Source organism: Nelumbo nucifera, chromosome 1 (assembly GCF_055504915.1).
Source record: "Nelumbo nucifera cultivar China Antique chromosome 1, China Antique-T2T, whole genome shotgun sequence".
NCBI lineage: Eukaryota > Viridiplantae > Streptophyta > Magnoliopsida > Proteales > Nelumbonaceae > Nelumbo > Nelumbo nucifera.
Genome location: NC_142649.1, coordinates 84456959 through 84477626, shown reverse-complemented (window position 1 = coordinate 84477626; position 20668 = coordinate 84456959). Strand labels below are relative to the sequence as shown.

General features: G+C 38.3%; 2 protein-coding genes across 5 annotated transcripts in view; one reads left to right on the top strand and one right to left on the bottom strand.

Annotated features, from left to right (window-relative positions):
* Positions 1-9067, top strand: part of LOC104599474 (homeobox-DDT domain protein RLT2) — a 55674-nt gene extending 46607 nt beyond the window's left edge. For all 4 annotated transcript variants that reach the window (XM_010262028.3, XM_088886930.1, XM_010262029.3 and 1 more), the window contains 2 exons: positions 6469-6729; positions 7963-9067. In XM_010262028.3, coding sequence (XP_010260330.1) covers positions 6469-6729; positions 7963-8874 — 1173 coding nt within the window. In that variant the 3' untranslated portion in view covers positions 8875-9067. The remainder of the gene's footprint in view (positions 1-6468; positions 6730-7962) is intronic.
* A 3014-nt stretch (positions 9068-12081) lies between these two features.
* Positions 12082-16063, bottom strand: LOC104599473 (uncharacterized). The gene is made up of 3 exons (XM_010262027.3): positions 15700-16063; positions 14983-15395; positions 12082-12773 (listed from the first exon to the last, which is right to left on the bottom strand). Exons 1-3 carry the CDS (start codon positions 15862-15864, stop codon positions 12335-12337), a joined length of 1017 nt encoding a protein of 338 aa, XP_010260329.1. The 5' UTR covers positions 15865-16063; the 3' UTR covers positions 12082-12334.
* Between the last annotated feature and the right edge of the window lie 4605 nt (positions 16064-20668).

The following is a 20668-nucleotide window of genomic DNA, read 5'->3' as shown; positions in this document are numbered from 1 at the left end:
CGAAAGCCACCTGATTGGTTATAACTTTTATGATACTGGTTGATTGGTTATAGGCAAGGTTCAAAATATCGATACGCCCGATGCGCCGGTAGGGGCGTATTGGGCGATATCGATAGCTTTTCTTTTACTTTTTCTTTATTTTTTTTTCAAAACCGGTTCAGGGGGGCCGGTTTAGGGCTCCACACCCTGAACCGGTCAGACCCCTGATACACCCACTGTAGGGGCATATCGGAGAGGTCCCGAAACGATACGTATCAGCCGATATGTAATGGTTTTTTTATCCTTGTTTATAGGTTTTCCCGGTATCATGACTTTCTGGTATCATAGTCAAGCCCCTTTGTTTATTTGTTTATAATTTGCCTTGTTTTAAGAGAGCTTTAACTGCTTTAACATTCCCTCAAACTTTTATGCATAAAAGTGTGAGAACGGGTCTCAAGTATTGCATGGGTGTATTGGAAGCAAATGAATTCATTGAATATTACTAGTTTCCATGAGGCGGTATTACTGTCTAAGCCTTGTTTTTTGATATATTAATATTATGACCATTCTTGTTGGATTTGAAATGGAATTACAAAAAAAAAAAGTTAAATGCGATCTCAAATTTGTGATCCCAAAATATGTCAAAGTTTGGATTCTTGAAGGAAAAAGATTGTTCATATTGGTATACGGAAACAGTGGAAAAATGTTTTTGTTGTATTTAGATGGCAAGGCATGGAAAATGATGCTGTTGTAAGATTACTTTGATATATTATTGGAATTATGGAAAGCACTTGCAGTTTGATTTAGGTATTATGTTGAACAATGTCTGTTTTGTATGTTATTTCCTTTTTCTTTTTCTTTTTTTTTTCCTTTTTTCCGGTAAAGACTAGATGATCATGTAACTTTTCTCATCTTATGATAATTTGCCTTCATAGGAAGAACTCTTAGGAAAACTCGTGAACTGATTTGACTATGTTAACAACAAATGTGGTATTTAGCTAAGTAATAGGAGGATAGTTTAGATTTCCAACCAACCAAAAGATTTTTCAGTGCTAGTTAACCTTTGTTTTTTTTTTTTTTTGATCAATAACAACTTCAGTAATTTTATTAAAATATCACAAGAATAGTTAAAGCAAGGAAGACAAACGCTCTTATCTTCCAAATACAACTTAAGTCCTCAAAGAAAGAAAAGGAAAAGAAGAAGCAATTTAATTACAACTTAGCCCAAAACATTACATCCCTTTCTATCCCCTGTTTAGCTAGTCCATCAGCTATAGAGTTAGCTGTTCTTTTAACCCAACTCATCCTGATTTCCATGAATTGGTCTGCACCAAACCTCATTAACCGGGAAAGGGGAGGTTGCAGGACTGGTGGACTGACATAAAACTTTGAAGAAGGAAGCACAGGAAAAAGAGCCCGTGGGGGTCGGGGTCCAAGTTCTAGCGTCCACTTTAGAGGGGTCAATGAAAACATTATCAAGAAGGTCAAGGAGGCTCAAAATACTGTGGAAGTCAGAGTTCCTCACAGCCCTCCTCAGACCCAGGTTCCACCCAAACCTAGGACTGTAAGAGGAAGGGGTGATGAAAGAAGAAATTGGCTTATTTTTAAAGTCAGAGAGAGCATACAAAGAAGGAAACTGGTTCTTAAGTGGAACATTCCCCACCCAAGTTTGTTCCCAGAACTTTATGTAATTGCTAGAATTCAAATCATACTTGACAAGTGGGGAGAAGACTAGAAGCAAATCATGAATGGCTTTCCAAGGTGAATTGCTTGTGGTCCTTGCTTTGATTCCAGCATCCCATCTATTTTGCTCCATCCCATGTATGCTTGCCACTATTCTAGACCATAGCTTCTCCTACTTCAGAGGAAACCTCCGCAACCACTTTCCCAAGAGGGCCGAGCTCCTTTTCCCGATGTTCTCAAGCCCCAAACCTCCGCAAGCTTTACTCCTGGTCACCACTTTCCAGCTAACTCTATGGCCCCTCTTCTCCTCTCCCGGTTCCCAAAGGAAGTCTCTCATTAATCTCTCCAACCTACTGGAATTTTGAACACTGAAAGGAAATAAATGGGTAAGTTTGCTAGCATGGCCTTGATCAGTGTAGTCCTTTCACCAAGGGAGAGGTAATTCTTTATCCAAACCTTTGATTGGATAAACTAAATTAGAAAAGTGAGTTTGTTTAAGCAAAAATATGTATAAACATGCATGTGTGTGTGTGTGTCATTTGCTCAACTTGATACCAACCCCACCCCAAGTCATGGGTTGAGTTAGGATTAGGATTTGGGTTTGACAACTTGGGTTGGGTTAGTATTGGCATCAAGCTGACATAACACATGACCAAAAATACAGGGTGGTACAGAAAATAAAGGCACATTGGAAAATGATATCGTAGTGGAATCTGACCATGTAAGACAGAAGGTGTTTGATTAATCAGATAATGAGCTGTAAGCATTTTGTTCCGTAAACATTTTTTGGGAAATCATGCTTATCAAAAAATATTTTTGAAAAATCATTTTAAACACAAGTTTTTGTGCATATTCAAGGAGATTATATTTTGTTCCTCTCAGAAAAATCATTTTGCTAAGGAGTTCTTTCATGCAAAAAGGTTGGTGCAGTAGCCTATGTTTATATCCAAATATTTACTGAAAGACTGAAAAGTGTATTCTTTGGCATTATCTGATTGCAAAACATATATGGTAGACCAGATATCCAAGAAAAAGATTTAATACAGAAAACAGCTTAGAAAGGTTTTTTTTAATTGAATAAATCCATTTAATTCTAGAATGATCGCTGATGAAAGTAACCAAATACTGAAACCTCATACATCAGAGTGACCACATACATCAGAGTGAACTAATTGAAACAAATGAGATACATTTCATTGAGGTTACTGAAACCTGAAATAAGATGTTTCATGGGAGCATAGTTTTGAAAGTGCCAAGGTGAAGCTACGATAGGGGAATGCCTTGTTGCCTAGTTGCCTAGGTGATGAGTTCTTAAAATAAAAAAAATCCTATGGTAGTTCCCTAGAAGCAGTAATCTTTAACTAATAATTACCATAATCCTCATGAAAGATGTATAAATCCCATTTCCAAAGATAGAAATCTAACATATTTATGAGAAGAAAAATAAGAAAGGAAAGAAAACAAACAAAAAATAAGGGTGAGCCCTTGTTTTGGTTATAGGAAGAGGATGATGATGATGATGATGTCCTATTGATTGTTCTTGTGTGTCAATTGTATAAAATCTTCAAGTTACTTTCTTACTTATCAATTCAAGTTTTAAAGAGTTCAAAAAGACTATGGGGCTGTTTGATAACAACTGAAGGTGCTGAACTGAAAAGCTTATTGTTTTGTCTTTTAGTGAATAAGACTTTAAGGACGTTGTGGGTTCCTTGATGGTTGGAACTGAACTTGGACTGAACACTATACCCTTGAAAGTTTTATTTATTTGTTTATGTTATCAACCAAAAAACAAAACAAGTCTTTCAGTCCTATTGAATGGTCAGTTGGCTGGTTTCTTCAAGAGTTCTAGAGGTCTTCGGCAAGGAGATCCCCTCTCCCCTCTCCTTTTTATTTGTGTGATGGAAATATTAATAGCCATACTGAACCAGGTGGGAATTGCTCCATTTTGCTCCAATTTGCTGATGATACTCTCTGTTTCATTGATGCTGATGTGGAACAGTTGGGAGTGATTTTCGGGGTTCTTTGCTGGTTTGAGGTAGTTTTAGGCCTGAAAGTCAACTGGGCCAAAAGCAGGTTAATTCCAGTGGGAAAAGTAGAAAATATAGATGATTTAGCTGAGGTCCTGGCCTGTCAAGTTGGTTTCCTGCCAACTATTTATCTAGTGCTCCCTCTGGGAGCTAAATGCACATCATCCTTAGTGTGGGAACCGGTGCTGGAGAGGTTAGAAAAGAAGTTCATGGAAATCAAAATATCTCTCCTTAGGTGGTAGGATTACACTTCTAAAAAGTTCCTTATCAAATCTGTCCTACTTCCTGTCTCTTTTCCCAATGCCAAGGAAAGTGGCGCAAAAAGTGGAGCTGCAAAGAGATTTCCTTTGGAAAGGGTAGGAAGAGGAGAAGATTCACTTGGTTAGCTGGGATCAGGTTTGTGCCCCTAAAAGAATAGGTGGTCTCGGGGTCAGGAAAATGAAGGTCTTTAATAAGGTTCTTCTGGGGAAATGAAACTGGTGATTTGGCAAAGAATGAGGTAGTTGGTGGAGAAGCTTGGTTGCAGCTAAATCAACACAGACAGTGTGGAATGGGTGATAACTACTTCTGTGACCTCTTTGGGGTACATCTGGAAGAAAATCATGGAAGTCTTCCCTCTGATAAATAGGGATCTTTTGGTTAACCAGAGAAATGGACAAAGGGTAAGCTTGTCTTTAGGATTAGGAGAGTTATTTCCTCAGTTGTACTAGATTGCAGAGAATCAAGATATCTTGGTGGCTGACTGCTCTGAGGTTCGAGACAACACCCAGGTTTGGTGCCCTTCTTTCAGAAGACACTTTCAGGACTGGGAGCTGGACCTTGTGTCTAACCTGCTGGAATTGTTGTCCAACCAGAACCTGAATTTGCTTGAAGATGACACCTGGAACTGGAATTGGAGTAGTGATGGTGTATTCTCTGTTAACCCTGCCAGGAAACTTACAAGTGGTCCTCAAGCTGAGTTTCCTGCTGAAGAAGTCTGGAATCAGGTTGTCCCTTCAAAGATAAATGTTTTGCTCTAGGCTGTGGCTTTGAACAAGTTTTCACCAAAAAGAATCTGGTGAGGGGAGGAATCCAGCTCCATGACCTGCCCTGTGTGTTCTGTAATCAAGTGGAAGAAATAGTAACCACCTATTTCTGCACTGCTCTGTTTCCACTACAATCTGGAACCACTTCTTGTCCTTCTGGCATCTCGACTGGGTTATGCCAGCGACTGTGTGTGATTTCTTGTGCTGTTGGGATTAAAGAGCACTGTCCAAGGTAGCAAAAAGTGTTTGGTCCTCCATTCCTATTGCAGTAATCAGTACCATTTGGGCCGAAAGAAACAGCAGAATCTTCCAGAACAAGCATAGGGAAGTGGATCAACTAATTTCCTTTACTTTTGGGAAGTTAGTCTCCTGGACTGCTTCTGTGAAAGGGGTTCAACCAAGGATTTTGGGAGCCCAGCTGATTGTTGGTGATATCTAACTTATAATGTATTCTTAGTTTTGGGCCTCAGTTATGTTGGTTGAGGGGCCTGTTGTAATATGTATTCTGGTTCTCTCTTAATGATATTTACCTTACCTTATTCAAAAAAAAGAAGAAAAAAACTTTAGTTGTTATGAAATGGCCCCTATGTCACTGACTTGTGTGTCAATTGAACCCAAAAAGAAAATAGTAAAAAGAAACTAGGATAAGAATAATAAAATTAGTTTTATATACCCACAATATGAACAATTTATTCTAATAATATCTATTATACTACTATTAATAACATAAAAATAAAAATATAAAAACATCATGTGCATAGTTTTAAAGGCACCAAGGCAAGGTTAGGTGACAGGGTGCGCCTTGTTGCCTAGCCTAGGCTATGGATTTTTTATGTAAAATCATCTTGATTTTCTATAACCATATTTCCTTAATAATTATTCATAATTTTCATAAGAAAAGTATAAAGGTCATGTTAAAGTATGGAAAATCAACATATTCAAAAGAAGGAAAAGAAAATTCAAAAAATATAGGGGCTGAACCCTTATTTTTGCTAAAAGAAAATTTAGCAATGTTTGTGTTGATTAAACCCTAACTAATAAGAAAATAATAAAAAAGAAATTAGTATATAAACATACAAAATGAATATTTTAGTTTAATAATGTCTATTTTATAATTATAATCTCAAAAAATAAAGAATAAAAATGTACTTCATAATAGAGAGTACAAAGGGCGTCTTGTCGCCTAGGCGTCACCTTGCAAATAGAAATTAAGCTACTTGATGCTTCCAGTTTCTAAGTATCATCTGTTTGGATTAATCTCCAAACTTTCACATTTAGCTTGGGCTTGGATTCCTCTATTAAGCCTAACCTTTAGTCTGAAAATTCTATCTCTAGATTATTTCTTGAAATCAATAAAAATCCCATAAACATCAAAGGTGCTCTGTCATGTTTCAATTGATCCTGGCCCAAGTTGCAAACTAATAATCTATTTCTGTTTTCCTACATGTACTTGCTTGGATTCCTGAGAGCAGGAATTGGGTAATAGGTTATAGGTGGCCTGGCTGCCTATGTTCAGGGCATGTCATCCTGGTAATCATAATTTTACCGTATACAATGACCTCTTTTAATATATTAGGTAGTTAACCCATGTTCCAGTGCTTTTGTTTGTCTTGGAAGCACGCACCTCTTAGGTGAATTGACACTTAATGTGTATAAATGTCCTATGCAAGTTATTGTTATTCTATATCAGAGCTTATGCTTATACAATGGCTTAAATTGCATTCTTTATTAAGAATGGTTGATGATGTATCCAGATATTGACTCTATTGGAGGGTGCTATAAGAAGGGACTATTTATCATCAAACTTTGAGACAACCAAGGAACTGTTAGGTTCCTTTACACAATCAGGATCTGCTGTTGATTCTTCACCTCCTGAATCAGTTGCTGTACTTCCATGGGTACCTTCAACAACTGCTGCTGTAGTATTAAGGCTTATGGAATTTGATGCATCGATCTCCTACATATTGCATGAGAAAGCTGAGTCCAGTAAAGACAAGGAAGATGGAGAATTCATTGTGAGTAACTTTCTCAGATGATCTTGGTAAAATCTACTTACAGAAAAAATTTCGTTAATATATAATGATTGATGTCTTAATGTTGCCACGTACTGATAGAAAGGCACACAAGGCAGCAACAAGATCATGAATGATAGCCTTCTGCCCAGTGATTTAGAAGGCGTGCCTAGGCGCACAGGCGAGGCGCATTTTCGGGTATGCGCCTCGCCTAGGTCCTAGGCACAGCCCTTTCAAAAGGCACATTCCTGGTGCGCCTAGACGTGCGCCTGATGCACCTTGCACCTCAGCCCAGGTGTGCGCCTTTTGAAAATTTGATGATTTTTTGCGTTTTTTTTTTGAACATAGCGGATGGGCCGGGGGCTCTGCCCCCCGGACCCCCATGCCACACCCCTCAAGGCATGGGGCAGGCCCAAACAAGTCCATGTTAGGTGTTAACCCAAACAAGTCCATGTTAGGTGTTAACGCAAGCGAACGAGAACCCCCTATTTGCTGATGTTGTTCATTCTTTCATCCTAATAAAATATTTTCTTAAAAAACAATTAAAATTATAAATTCATTATTTTTTGTGTGAACTAAGAATTTAACATCTAACATGGACTTGTTTGGGCTTGCCTCGAGGGGCAAGGCACAAAGGTGGCTCGTAGAATCAGGAATATAATATGTTTTACATTACATTAGCTACGTGAAGTAATGCAATTAAGTGAAAAAAGAGATTAGAGGTTTTACATGCTTGAAAATGTTTTGTATGTTTGATTTTATTTTTAAATTCTCATTTGAGTATTCTTTACATCTTATATTTATGTATTTTAATTTTAGATAATAGGTTTTGTAAAACATTTATTTTAAAATTTAAGTTTATATTTTTTATTAATATTATGTTTAATATTTTTTGATTTATTGGCTTTTTTTTTAATTTTCTGACATTTTTTTGATATTTTAGCATTTTTTTTATTTTTGTGCCTTGCTTCAAAAAGGTGCGTGCCTCGCCTTGCGCTTTGCACCTAAGGTGCAAATTGACCTCTGCGCCTTTTTTGCGCCTTGCGCTTTTAAAACACTGCTTCTGCCTCGTACAATAGCTAGTGTGTTCACTGATCAAGGTCACTGATGGGCATATTTTTTGGGTCATTAAAAACCAGACAATTGCATTTGTTAGATCCCATGTGCTGAGATCATGTCCACTGTTTTTTTATAGAATTCCTTACTGAATATAAAATTCACTTTCATCTTCAACAGAAGCTTCCATCAAAATACACGGTTGTGAAAAATATCCAAGTTGTTGAACCGACAGAAGCTACAGGCTATGGTGAATACATGCAAGAAGGAAACTGGCTTAACACAGGCAGTGAGCGTAGAAGCTCTGGACGTGGACGTGGGGGCCGTGGGAGGGGTCGGGGTCGAGGTCGCAGTCGTGGTGGGAGGTGGCAGAGAGGCAGTGGATCCCGGTTGTGCAAGGAGTCTATTTTTAACATTGAGAAAGCAGGTCAAGGTCTGGGGCGGAAAGGTCGGACACGTGGGCGTGGGCGTAGGCGGGGTCGCCGTACAGTAAGAAGCAGACCAAGAACACAGAAGAGAGTGGTTGAGAAGGAGAAAACATTGGGTCGTTTCAATCACACCAGCAGAACCAAACAGGACAGTGGTGGGCAATCTCCAAGGTTAGTTGGGGGAGATTGGGATCTTGAGGAAACCGGGAGGATGCATGTGGAGGAGGCTGACAATAGTAATAGTGCAGAAGCATCAGAATATGATGTCAACGGTCAAGGAACAGGTGATGAATATGATGACCGGGAAGCAGATTACGGTGGGATTTTTAATGGAAAGTCTGAAGATTTATTGTTGGAAAGTGAGGATGATGTTGAGGGTGATGAGGAAGGGGAAGATGCTGATGCTGATGCTGATGCTGATACTGATGCTGATGTAGAAGGCGATGAGGATGTTGAAAGTGAAGAGGGAGACGAGGATGACGATGAGGAAGAAGATAGGGATGGGGACGAAGGAGAAGAAATGGATGGAGATGAAGTGGAAGAAGATGAGAATGGAGATATGGAGGGGGATTTAGATGGAGAGGGGAATGTAGACGGGGACGGGGAGAGGAATGGGGATGAAGACGAAGGCACAGTTTCTACGTCATCGGAATATAGTGATTAAGAAAATTTTCATGTAAGCTCCATTAGTTGATTTATTAGTAATGTTGTCCAACATCAGTGCCCTACATTCTTTTATTTAAAGAGTTGTAGCGCCCATCCTGTAGCCCTAATATGTAATGTTTCTGGGCGGATAAAAAGATGGAATCACAGTGTAAAAAAAGAGAAAGAAAAGAAGTTGATCGAGTAAATGCAAATCAGTGTAAACACAGAAGATCTGAAGATGCGATCCTCCAAAAATTCAATGAAATATAGCTTTCCACACTACGGCGATAGACGTCACAGTTGTACGCAGATTTTGTTCATTACTACATATGGTGAGGACAGTACCGATGCATAATACTAGCTTCTCGCATAAAGATGACCTTTGTAATGGGAATGTCCATCTCAACATCTTTGCCCTTTGGTTTTCTTATGTGCCCACCCCTTAGAAAATTAGGAGAATGACGGTTCAGTCCAGGGTCAGCCCAAAGTATAGTTGTGGTAGGTGTCAGTTAATTTATGAGTGGGCAGTTCAGAAATCTGCATTGGGCCTGGTCCATGAATTTGATCATTATTATGACATTAATATTTTCAATCTTTACATGCAGTTTTTGAAAATTTGCATGTTCTAACAGGTGTCCTATTACAGACATCACAATACTTGGGTACCTACTGCTTGAAACACGTGATTAAACACTTGTCGTTAACTGAATTGAAGTGTTGGATAGGGTCGAGATTTGTGAAACACATGTGATTAAACACTTGTCATAAACTGAATTGAAGTGTTGGATAAGGTCGAGATTTGTGAAAAATCACTTTAGGTGGTGTTCAGGTTATGGTTCCGATAAGGTTTTTTAACTATACAACAAGGTTTTCGAACCGCCGTTGATCCGGACGATTGGACTATTTGGCCCGGAAACCGTCTAGGTAAGTGGTTCCGTTACTCCAAACCCGATTTTTGGCCAAAAGCCGTTCAAAAAATCAACAACCTATTGAGTTGGGTGGTCGAATCGTTGACCTGTTCAATGGTTTTTAACCGTTATTTTATTTTTAATTTATTTGTTAGAATAGATCATCAGTTTGAATCAGATGATTGGACTATCAACCCGAAATCGATGGTCAGAATGGTTCCATTTTTAAGTCATTTTTTAAAACGTTCTCATAGAAAGCAGGCAATTTTCATTTTTTTTAAACTATAAGATAAATTACAAAGACCCTGGGTCTATTACAAAGACTCCCCTGTACTATGAAATCTACGTTGCAATATTTTTTGATCCACAGATTAACCTTCTAATAACTATTCAGAGAATAACATGTTCATCTTCCCCGACCTTCCTCGACCTCACGATACACGAACAGCAGCGGCGGACTTATAAAGTCCTCCCTCTCTCTCCCCCGATCTCTCTTCTTCCCCTTTCCCTTTCTCTCCCTAAAAAAGCTTTGTTTGTACGGCAAGGTCTTCTTCAACTCCTCAGATACCGCCCGGTTCGCCGTGTAATGCAACTCGTGAGCTGAAACTAGCCCTCTTCTCCTCGAACCGGAGCTGTTGGTTGACCAGAAGCTCGAGTTCTTTACGTCGTTCTGTTTCTTGGATAAAACCACGAATTTTCTAAAAGGATCATTGTCTATCGCTCGACCTTCTGAAGCGCTTCGAAACAACAGAAAATATTTCAGCCTCCATTTCTTGCTCCCCTTCAAAGACAACAACGATGTAGAAGAGGATTTTGAATTTGACAAAGTGGGTTTGGTGCTTTGCTGTTGCTCTTTTTCTTCCCATGCAAACGCAGAAACTCTGAAAGGCGACAGCGATCGGGTACCCCTACGACCGGAAGTCGAACTAGAGAATCTTTCTCTCCTTTGATCACATTCTGATCCTTTACGCGCTTGCTCTATTGCAGCTGCGAACGAGTCAAAGTCTTACTTGTGTTGTGGGGACAACGCTTCACGGATTATCCTTTTCCCCTTCGAGATAGGTGATCTTGGGGACCTCAGCGACGAAACAACTTTCTTCCAAGTAGCAAACTCGTCAACTCCGCTAGGAACCTACTGTAACCGAGGAGGAAGTTTTAAAGGTTTAATGACGCCTCTATCAAAGAGTTCATCGGCGGTGAGTGATGCTATCTCTAACTGACCACTGAAATCAAAGGTGAAGTCGTCATCGTCGTTCTAGGTGTCGCTGGATTTTGACTTTCCAGACTTCTTCTGTTCCCAATCAATTGGGATGACCGAAGAAGAGCCACCCCTACCGCCGGTGCCGCTGGTGATGGAGAAGTCGTTGAAGCCATGATAGATTGCAGTGGCCCTAGTAGGACTAGTGGGAGCGTTGAAGAACTCACCAAAACGTTTGGGGTTGGAAGGAGCGCTGATGTAGGGGGAAGAGCAGGCGCTGTCGAAGTTGAAATCCATGCCGCTGGGTGGTACCGGTATCACCACCTCCATTATCGAGTCTAGAATTCTGTCCTTATGGCTCGATCAATTGAGAAGCTGAATTTCGGAGTTTTTATGAGAGAGAGAGAGAGAGAGAGGAAAGAGGGGAGAAGGAGCAAATGGCAAATGGGCAGCAGAGATGATTGACCAACAAATGAAGTTAAGAAGAATGTTGGTTGCTGGTGGTATAGAAAGAAGCCGCCTTTTTTATTTAGTTATTATGACGTCCACAACATCATCGGCGGCAATCACTGGATCATCTACAATGGTGTTGGGACTGAGTTTCGTGCTCAATATCTGCTGTGCTTTTCTCCGGGAAGAAGAAAGGGGAAGGAGAAGAAGAGAGATCGGGGGAGAGTGGGAGGGCTTCGAAAGTCTGTCGCCGCTGTAACAGTTACCGCCACTACTGTTTGTGTATCGTGAAGTCAAGAAACAGTATTTTTCTCCGATTAAAAAATATTGAAACGGTGGATTTCAACGAAAGGAAAGTCTTTGTCTGACGGTACAGAGGGTCTTTGTCGCAAAACAAAGTACAGGTACAAGGGGGGTCTTTGATTGTGTGACCGATGTGTATTCACCATTTTTTATCTTATGGCCATTATTTAAATATATATATATATTACTAAAGCTTACTGCATAACTGCCATGTAATAACTCATCTGGAACCTGGATGAAGGTGGCCAACGGATCCGAACTGGGTCCTCATACATCCCATATGACCCCACCAAGAAAAACAATGGCTACCCTTGTGGGCCTAGACAAAAATGGTCAAGAAACAGAGAAATCAACTAATGACAATCACTTTGAGTAGGTTCTTTTTTTTTTCTCACCTTGAAATAAATTACAATGTATATTCCATCTCAAGAAAATCAATCGCCTAGTATATGGAAACAAACATCTAACAAAAATAAATTGGACCATCAAAAAATGAAGTTTATACTCAACTAAATTACAAATATATTGAACCGCACCCAACTACATATCCAGCTACACAGCCTTCTGAGAAAAATATTCACATGTGTCGCCCCTGCAAATTTTTAACCGCCAGACTCAACTCAGGCACTCAGCAGTCTCTTGACTCCAGCCTTCTGCTCAGAGGTTAGTCTCGTAGGGAACTTGATGTTGAACTTGATTCTCAAGTTTCCCCTCTTTGAAGGGTCCTTCTGTAGTGGCATTCCCTCTCTTGGGATGATCTCCTCATAACTTGGGTGGATCACATTGTTAATGGGTACGCTCAGGCTCCTACCATCAAGTGTCTTTAAGTTTACAGTGTAACCCGTCAAGGCTTCGGCAAGTGATATCTTCTGTGTGACAACTAGGTCGTTTCCATCCCTTGTGAAAACATCATGTGGTTTCTCATCAATGATGAATACAAGGTCTGCAGGGATAACATTTGGCTGCTCATTCCCTTTCTCAGGGAACGTGATTTTCGTCCCCTTCTTCCAGCCGGGCTTAATGTCAATGGTTAGAATTTCTTCCACTGGCATGCTTTTCCTGGACCCACAAATGCACTAGGTTAAGTAACCAAAGGAATCTTATCAACTTATAAAGAAAATAAGAAATTAGTAAAACAGCAATTCATATATAATTAAAACATTTACCAGTAAATGCTACAACACAGTTAGCCTTCATCAATTTAAACTTACAAATATGCACGGAGAAATCGAATGCAGGAGCAGCAGAACAAGATAATTAAAGAAATAAAGTTCCCAAGTGGTCAAAGATGGTGCTTCTGTAATTTGAATGGAACGCAAATCACTAAAATACCATCTAATGATTAATGATGACAGAAAAGCACCCTAGGAAAGCTGTCTCCATATAAAGATGAATAGCCTTCAAACTTGTAAGCTAGAGCAACCACTTCAAATCTAAGATTGACCTAGAAATGCTTTTACCGGCACCAAAGGACAGAACCATCTAAAACCATAACCTACACAACAAATCTGAGTAAACAAAATCACTAGGAGAACTTTTGAGTTGACCATCTCCATATTTGAGTTCAGGAACCTTATTAAACTAAACTAAAAATGCTATCATAGGCCACCAAAGGGAAAAGCCATCTAAATACACTTTATACAAAACAAATGCAGGAGATACGCTAGCCTATCCACAAGGAAAACCTCTGACAATTTTAATGACAGTGAAGAAGTCCATCTTCATATTTGACTTGGAGAACTCCATCAATTCTTTTCTTCTACAACACCCCTTGGTCGGATGGTATTATCAATTGTTTCTTAGAAGTTGAAGGAAATGGTGAATGTAGAACAGAGTCTAGCAAAATATTGACATTCGGTAATCCACTTGTGGTTTTAATTTCCAGGTTGCTTTTATTTCAAATACCTAAAAAGGCTAAACCTCAAATTAATTAACTATAGACCAGTAAACATTAAGGAGAATCTATTGGCATCTCTTATTGCATTCCAACTTCCCTTAAAAGCTGTGGTTGCACTTAAATGGTGTATTCCATAATAAATGACTCCCAGACATATAGCAGCTTCAGTTGCAGGATGGCCTACAAGAGAGTTCATTATTAGTAGGAGTAGAGTAGAATAGCCATATTTCCTTACAGAAGGAGCCATCATTTGGAGTCGGTTATTGGATAATCTTGGATAATCGTGAGGAAGACATTTGTCGTCTTCTCTCCTGTCTGAGCTGACAGGAATTGAGTTTCATCATTTTAGATGGGAATCACTTACCAAATACTCCTCTTTTAAATTTTAATGTATAGCTTTCATATTTCAATGTCTTGTAATAGGGGCCGTTTTTAGTTTGGAAGGGCTAGGAATGGGTTTTCAATTTCTGGAAAGAGTTAATATTTTGTTTCTCTATGCAAAGCAATGGATTGGATATCGTATGATGACCTTGTATCACCTCAGCAGTGTTTCCAACGTGTTTAAATTGGTGGGAATAGAAAATGACAGAATGTATCAAAGCGGGTTACTTATCCAAAAATTGGTTTCTATGTCCATAGACTCTAGTATTTTATCCAAGGAAGAGGTGATACCAAATGAGATGCAAAATTTGATATTTTAATGCTTCCAAACATAAACTTAGACCGCAACAATCTTTCATGCTAATATCAGAAACTGAACTTTAGCTTATCTTCAACAGTGATAAATCACCAGAGAACTACAGAAAACTATGCCTGAATGTAATGTGGAAGGAACAGAAGAAGAAAGTTTCTAAGAATATTGAGCTGAACCTATCTGGGCTAGCTAAGAAGGTGAAAAACTCCATTGCTGAAGCCAATGAATAGGCTAAATTCTAGAAACTGATGGACAAGGCTGCTAATGATGACAATCAGACTGCATCTTCTTCTAAGCAGCATTAACATCTGTCATAAAGAGATAAATTTAATGAATTTCTGACTGAAGACATTATAGGGGCCTGATTAAGACTTCAAACCAGCATTATCGCAGCTTCAACCAAATGTTGGACAAGACTGATTTTGGATGGGGTTATTCATTATTGTAATGGCTGAGGACGAAATATGGCATAAATATGTCAAGGTATTAATGGACAAGTAAACAGAAACCATCATTCAGGTGAGTCGAGAACCAAGGTGAGTCAAGAACCAAGGATCCTAACAACTTCTAAATGGATCATAGAAACAAAAGCAAATGCGTCAAATGAGATATGAGCAAACATCGATTGGATCAAGAAAAATGGATGTAAAAAATGAGATGAATGACGGAGTACTCACCCACTTATGTCGGTGATCTCTCTTGAGATCTTCATTTTCTTGGTAGTTCCCTTATAAAGCTCCTCAAGGCTACATGGCAAGTGATTCTCTATTGGAGCAGCCTTACGGGGAGCCTGATTCATGGAGCTCTCCCTGAACGACCCAAATATATCGTCCCCAAAATAACCACCACCACCACCAGGGAACCTCGAACCGCCTTTCATAGCTCCGCCTCCTCCCATGCCTCCGAACGGTCTCGAGGAGCCGAAGAACTCCGCAAAAATGTCGTTTGCACTTCTAGAAGTGAATCTGAACACATTCGGGCCATCTCCGCTTTGGAAGAAGGAAGCCCCACCGGGTGGAGGAACTTGCCCTTTAAGTCCCTCCTCGCCATATTGGTCATAGATAGCTCTCTTCTGGGTATCACTGAGAACCTAAGTATATTCACGAGAAAAAGAAATCAGGCACTTGAATATTAAAAAGTTTGAATAAAGCAAAGGAACCCAGATCAAAAGATGGGAGTTTTAGGATAATCGGAAATGTGAGATTTGTATAAGAAGTAAAAAGGTATAAACTTGAAAGAGTTTGGTTGGGTGTCTAGAAAAAAATGAAAGAGTTTGGGATGATCAGCCCTATAGAGGTAAAGCAAAGAAATCCATGAGCAAATATGAGGTTCTGAACAGATGCATAGTTTTATACATGTATGGAAAACAGAGAGAATAGAAAGGTAATACTGACATCATAGGCTTCAGAGATCTGCTTGAACTTGGCTTCGGCTTCTTTTTTGTTGTTGGGATTTTTATCAGGGTGCCACTTCATAGCAAGCTTCCTGTATGCTTTCTTAAGATCATCGTCGTTGGCGTTTTTATCGACCTGTAAGATCTTGTAATAATCGACGCCCATATCTTCCGCTACTGTGTTCTTTCTTCTTCTTCTTCTGATTGATTGGTGATGATACTACTAAATACTAATGCGTTATTCGGGTTTTGAGTAGCTTGAATTGGTGGTGGAAGAACAGACGTTCCGGTGGCGGCGTTGGGTGGGATTGTTTGTAACAGGGACGGTAATAGAAAGAGAGCCAGACGAGATTTGTCCGGAGCCTGGAGGGAAGGGTGTGGAAGCTTCTAGAAACAGCCTCCGGACTCGGAGTTTTCTCTATCCTTCCTTCCGGATTTTAGCATTTAGCGAGTTCAGATCTGCGAGGCCGTGTATTGGGAACATCTCCCGATGTTCACATCATCTATTCTCATATATCATCGAAAGATGTTCTCAATACACGGTGAATATGTACTATAAGACGTTGTGGGGCGCAGATGTGAAGTCGCATTAAGCAGGTAGCAGCACATGGGATGAAAATTGAGATGCTAATGTGTTACTATTATTTGGTTGAGATGTTACGCAGCTACCTCTCTATCTCTTTTAAGTGAAGATTTATGAGTGACGTTGAGTACATAAAGATAAACTCATCTAACATAACAAACGGAAACGTATCCATTTCCAATTCATACTTGATACTTTACCGTATCTATCCCAATGTGATCCGACTACGACGACAACCAAAAGCAGGATAGCAACGGGGTTAGTTTTAGTTTTGTAAAGGAAAAAATCCCGATTAGTATTCCCTCTCTAAGTGCCACTTTGGTCCTTAACCCAGCGATCAAGTTTCACGCCAGTAATAAATTTATGGGAAAATTTCTGTTTAGTATCCTGTATTTTGGTTAAAGTGATAATTTGGTTCTCAAATTTTAAAATGCTATAATTTAGTACTCGAACTTTTAAAATGTAACAATCCAACACCTTCCGTTAATCAATCTGTTAAGTGACATTTGAAAAGTTAAAAATGCTTTAAGAATGTCATCTAATTCTCTTTATCAACATTCAAACATTGACAATAAAATGAATAGTCCCAAATTCTAGATTCTTCTAAACAGGCACAAACTTTTTTGAATAGAAGAGGCTAGGAGATTTTGAACTGTTCAGTTTTTTTGTCAACGTTTGGATCGTTGATAAAGAGAATTAGATGACATTCTTGGGGCATTTTTAACTTTTCAAATGTCACTTAATGGCTAATTAACGGATTGGTTAACGGCAGATATTGGATTGTCACATTTGAAAGTTCAAATACTGAATTATCGCATTTTAAAGTTTGGGTATTGGATTGTTGCATTTTAAAGTTCGAGGAGCCAAAGTACAGGATACTAATTGGGAATTTGACCTCATTTATGAAAAGTATGGGCCCCATGTATTTTATTATTGTAATGGAGCCTTATCATTAGTTCCACGGTCTGCTAAACAGTCAAAGCGTTAAGTTAAACTTTGCTCTCCACACTTTAAATCATGACAATTTAGTACCTCAACCCCTTTTTTTTGCCAAAAGAGGATAAACTTTCATTTCTCAATAGCATAACTTGTACATTATCTATCGTTAACTAACCTAATAACCAACCATTAAGTGGCATTTGAAAAGACATAAATGCCGTTCGAGTGTCATTTAACTTTCTTTATCAACCATCCAAACATTGATAAAAAATGAACAATCTCAAATCCTTGCCACTTCTATTCAAGAAAGTTGGTGTCACATTTTAGTGGAGTGGGCATTTTATTGATCACAACTTTCTTGAATAGAAGAGACAAGGATTTGGGATTGTTCATTTTTTAACAAACGTTTGGATGGTTGATAAAGAAAATTAGATGACACTCGAAAGGCATTTGTGTCTTTTCAAATGCCACTTAATTATCTACAAGTATTGGATTGGCACGATTTGAAAGTTTAGGTACTGAATAGCCACATTTTAAAGTTTGGGGACCAAAGTGGCACTAGGCCCAAAGTACAGATGCTAATTGGGAACTTTCTCTTTTATAAATTCTAGATCCTTAATTACCTCCATGTAAAGAAAAAAAACTATATTCTTCTCAAAACATGAGTTTTTTTGGGTAAAAAGTAGGATTCATTAAGTATAACACGTGGCAAAGCCTTACAAACACCAATACAAGATACCCTCCTAGAATTTATCCTTTCCTCATTTGAGGGTGGGGTGGAACAGATTGTCGGGTTAGCTGCAGGACCTGTATTTAATTTTCTATTATTTGATAAAATAGTTAAAATCGTGTAAACTATCTCCTTCACATAAAATTTAAAATATTATTATATTTTTTGTTGCAACAAAATATCATATATTTAACACTTAGTGCATAGGTTTATGTATTTCAACTAGACTTGGCAAAAAGTTGACCCAACCTACGAGCCCGACCCAACCCAACTCGAAAAAACAGGGTTAGGGGTTTCATATTTAGCTACCTGAATGTGAGAATGACCCAATTGACCCAACCCGACTTGACCCAGAAAAAACTGGGTTGGGTTGGGTCATGGGTCAACTCGTTGACCCAATCGTCAAGTCTAATTGGGACTATTTATTCATTGTTAGAAGTTTCCACTTTTTAACTTTTCCTATTTAGTCTTTACTCTTTAAATTGTTAAATGTTCAAGTTTTTTTATTTTTACATTTGGAATTTTAAGGTTAATTTCTTTAATTTTGGCCTTTTTCATGTACTTTTTCTTATTTTTTTTTAAATTTCAGTTATTTTTTGGGATGACCCGAATTGACTCATGGGTCAACCATAACCCGAACATTTAGGGTTAGGGTTTAGCATTTGATAACCCCATATGAAATCAACCTGAAGTATCTTGACCCAACCCGAACCGACCTACCCAACCCAATTACTAGGTCTAATTCCAACAGTATGCAAGTTGGGAGGGTCAAATTTTGCCTAATATTGTACTCTACCCGTGCCTCTAAGGGTGCAAATGGACCAGATCATGATTTGATCCAATTTGAAATTAGACCCTAACTATTAAAATTTTTTCCTTTTAATAATATATTAATTTTTTAAAAAAATTAAATCAAATCGGATCATATTCGAATATCTAACCTCCTTGATAGATACAGATTTAAATCCATATTTGTGAGGTCCGACCGAATCTTTGGATTAGATCTACAATTTATAGTATCAGGTTGGCTTTGAATGTACCCTGGTTCAAATATGATCTGATTGGTTTGCATCCATACGTACCCGTGCGGGTTGTGAAAATCCTAAAGTCCATCCTCACCCCAAAATCCATTTTTCAAGGGAAAACCCTCCCTAGTCGGGCATGTAGTGGTGAGTACCCACGGGTAGGGTAGAAATTTCCATCTCTATCAAAAAATCATCCTAAAAATTAAAAAATGACTCTTTGGATAAATCACTTATACATGTTAAAGGGTTCAGATTGGGCTTGGATTCAAAACGCAGGCCCAATACAAAAAACTTGTGGATTGGGTTTAGGAATGAATTTATTTTTTGGTGGTAGGGGTGTTCAAGGGTCGATTTGGTTCGGTCGCAAGTTTTTAGCCAACTAAACTGACCTAGTTAGATTGGGAAATTGGTCACCTAAAACGATTAACCTTTAGTAGAAACAAGACAGCTCGGGTTGTATCGGTTTGGTTGGTTGGTTCAAAAGATTTAAATTTAAGAAATTATATTCAAATTAAAAAAAGTTGCAGCAATATTATTAAAAAATAAAATTTACAATATAAAATATTAGAAATTTTCCACTTTTCCATATAAAAAATTTAAATTTAAAATATATAATATTAGTATATATCAATGGTCAAGTCAGGTTGGTTTTGGTCAGTTTACACACAGTCAAACCAAAACCGACCGACCTCTTGAGTTAGCATAATTCCTAAATCAAAGCCGATCGAAAATAATGTAAAACCACCTGACTCAAGTTGAGTTGGGTCAGGTTGGTCGGTTAGGTTGTTTTCATTGGTTTAATGAACAATCCTATTTGATGGAACAGGAAAAAGGATAACTCCACATGCACACATGAAGAAACAAAAATCAAACTTGTACACATGTATCTTAAATTCATGAGGAAATATTCCCAATGTGTGGTTGAATGTTCATACTTGTTAAATATTTATAGGGCTTTTGCTTTAAAGAGACCCATTACCACACGAGCCCATATCATTGAGAATGCTTGAATCCATCTGCACATTGTGAATATCTCCTATTCATGTATCTTAAAATCATGGGAAGATGTTAGCAATGTGTGGGTGGATGAGCCTAGATTATCTTAAAAGCAAAAAACTATGAATGCACAGAATTTGTTTATGCACATCACAGTTTTACGCAAGTCTGATCTCCTGCAAGCAAAAATTCTGATTACATAGCATATTCACACATTGAGAATATCTCCCAAACATTTATGTTAAATTCATGGGGATTCACAATGTGCGACGGGATTCCCCTGCTAATGCATTCTATGGGATTTTATACCATCTTGAGATTTACCTAAACTTGTACCCCTTCTGACTACCGAACTACAAAGGATCTGTGAAAGGAAGAGGAATTAATAAAAAATGCTATTTTATCAAAATTCCCTTAATAATAAAAAATTATTTTGCCTATAAAAATATCTTTTTGACACTAATAAAAGATACCTCATTTTTGAATACTAAATATAAGAGTATTTTTAACATCATGAGAATAAAAGTTGTCCCTCCAAAAAAAAAAAAAGTACATACAAGAGTATTTTTATCGATATAACATACAAAGGGTGTCAAAGGATAAAATGGATTTTTGAAAAGTGTTAAATGCCAAATAAACAATTTTTGTCACTAAAATTGACGGCATGTTAGTTGAGGGGTGGAATACGTAAACGAAT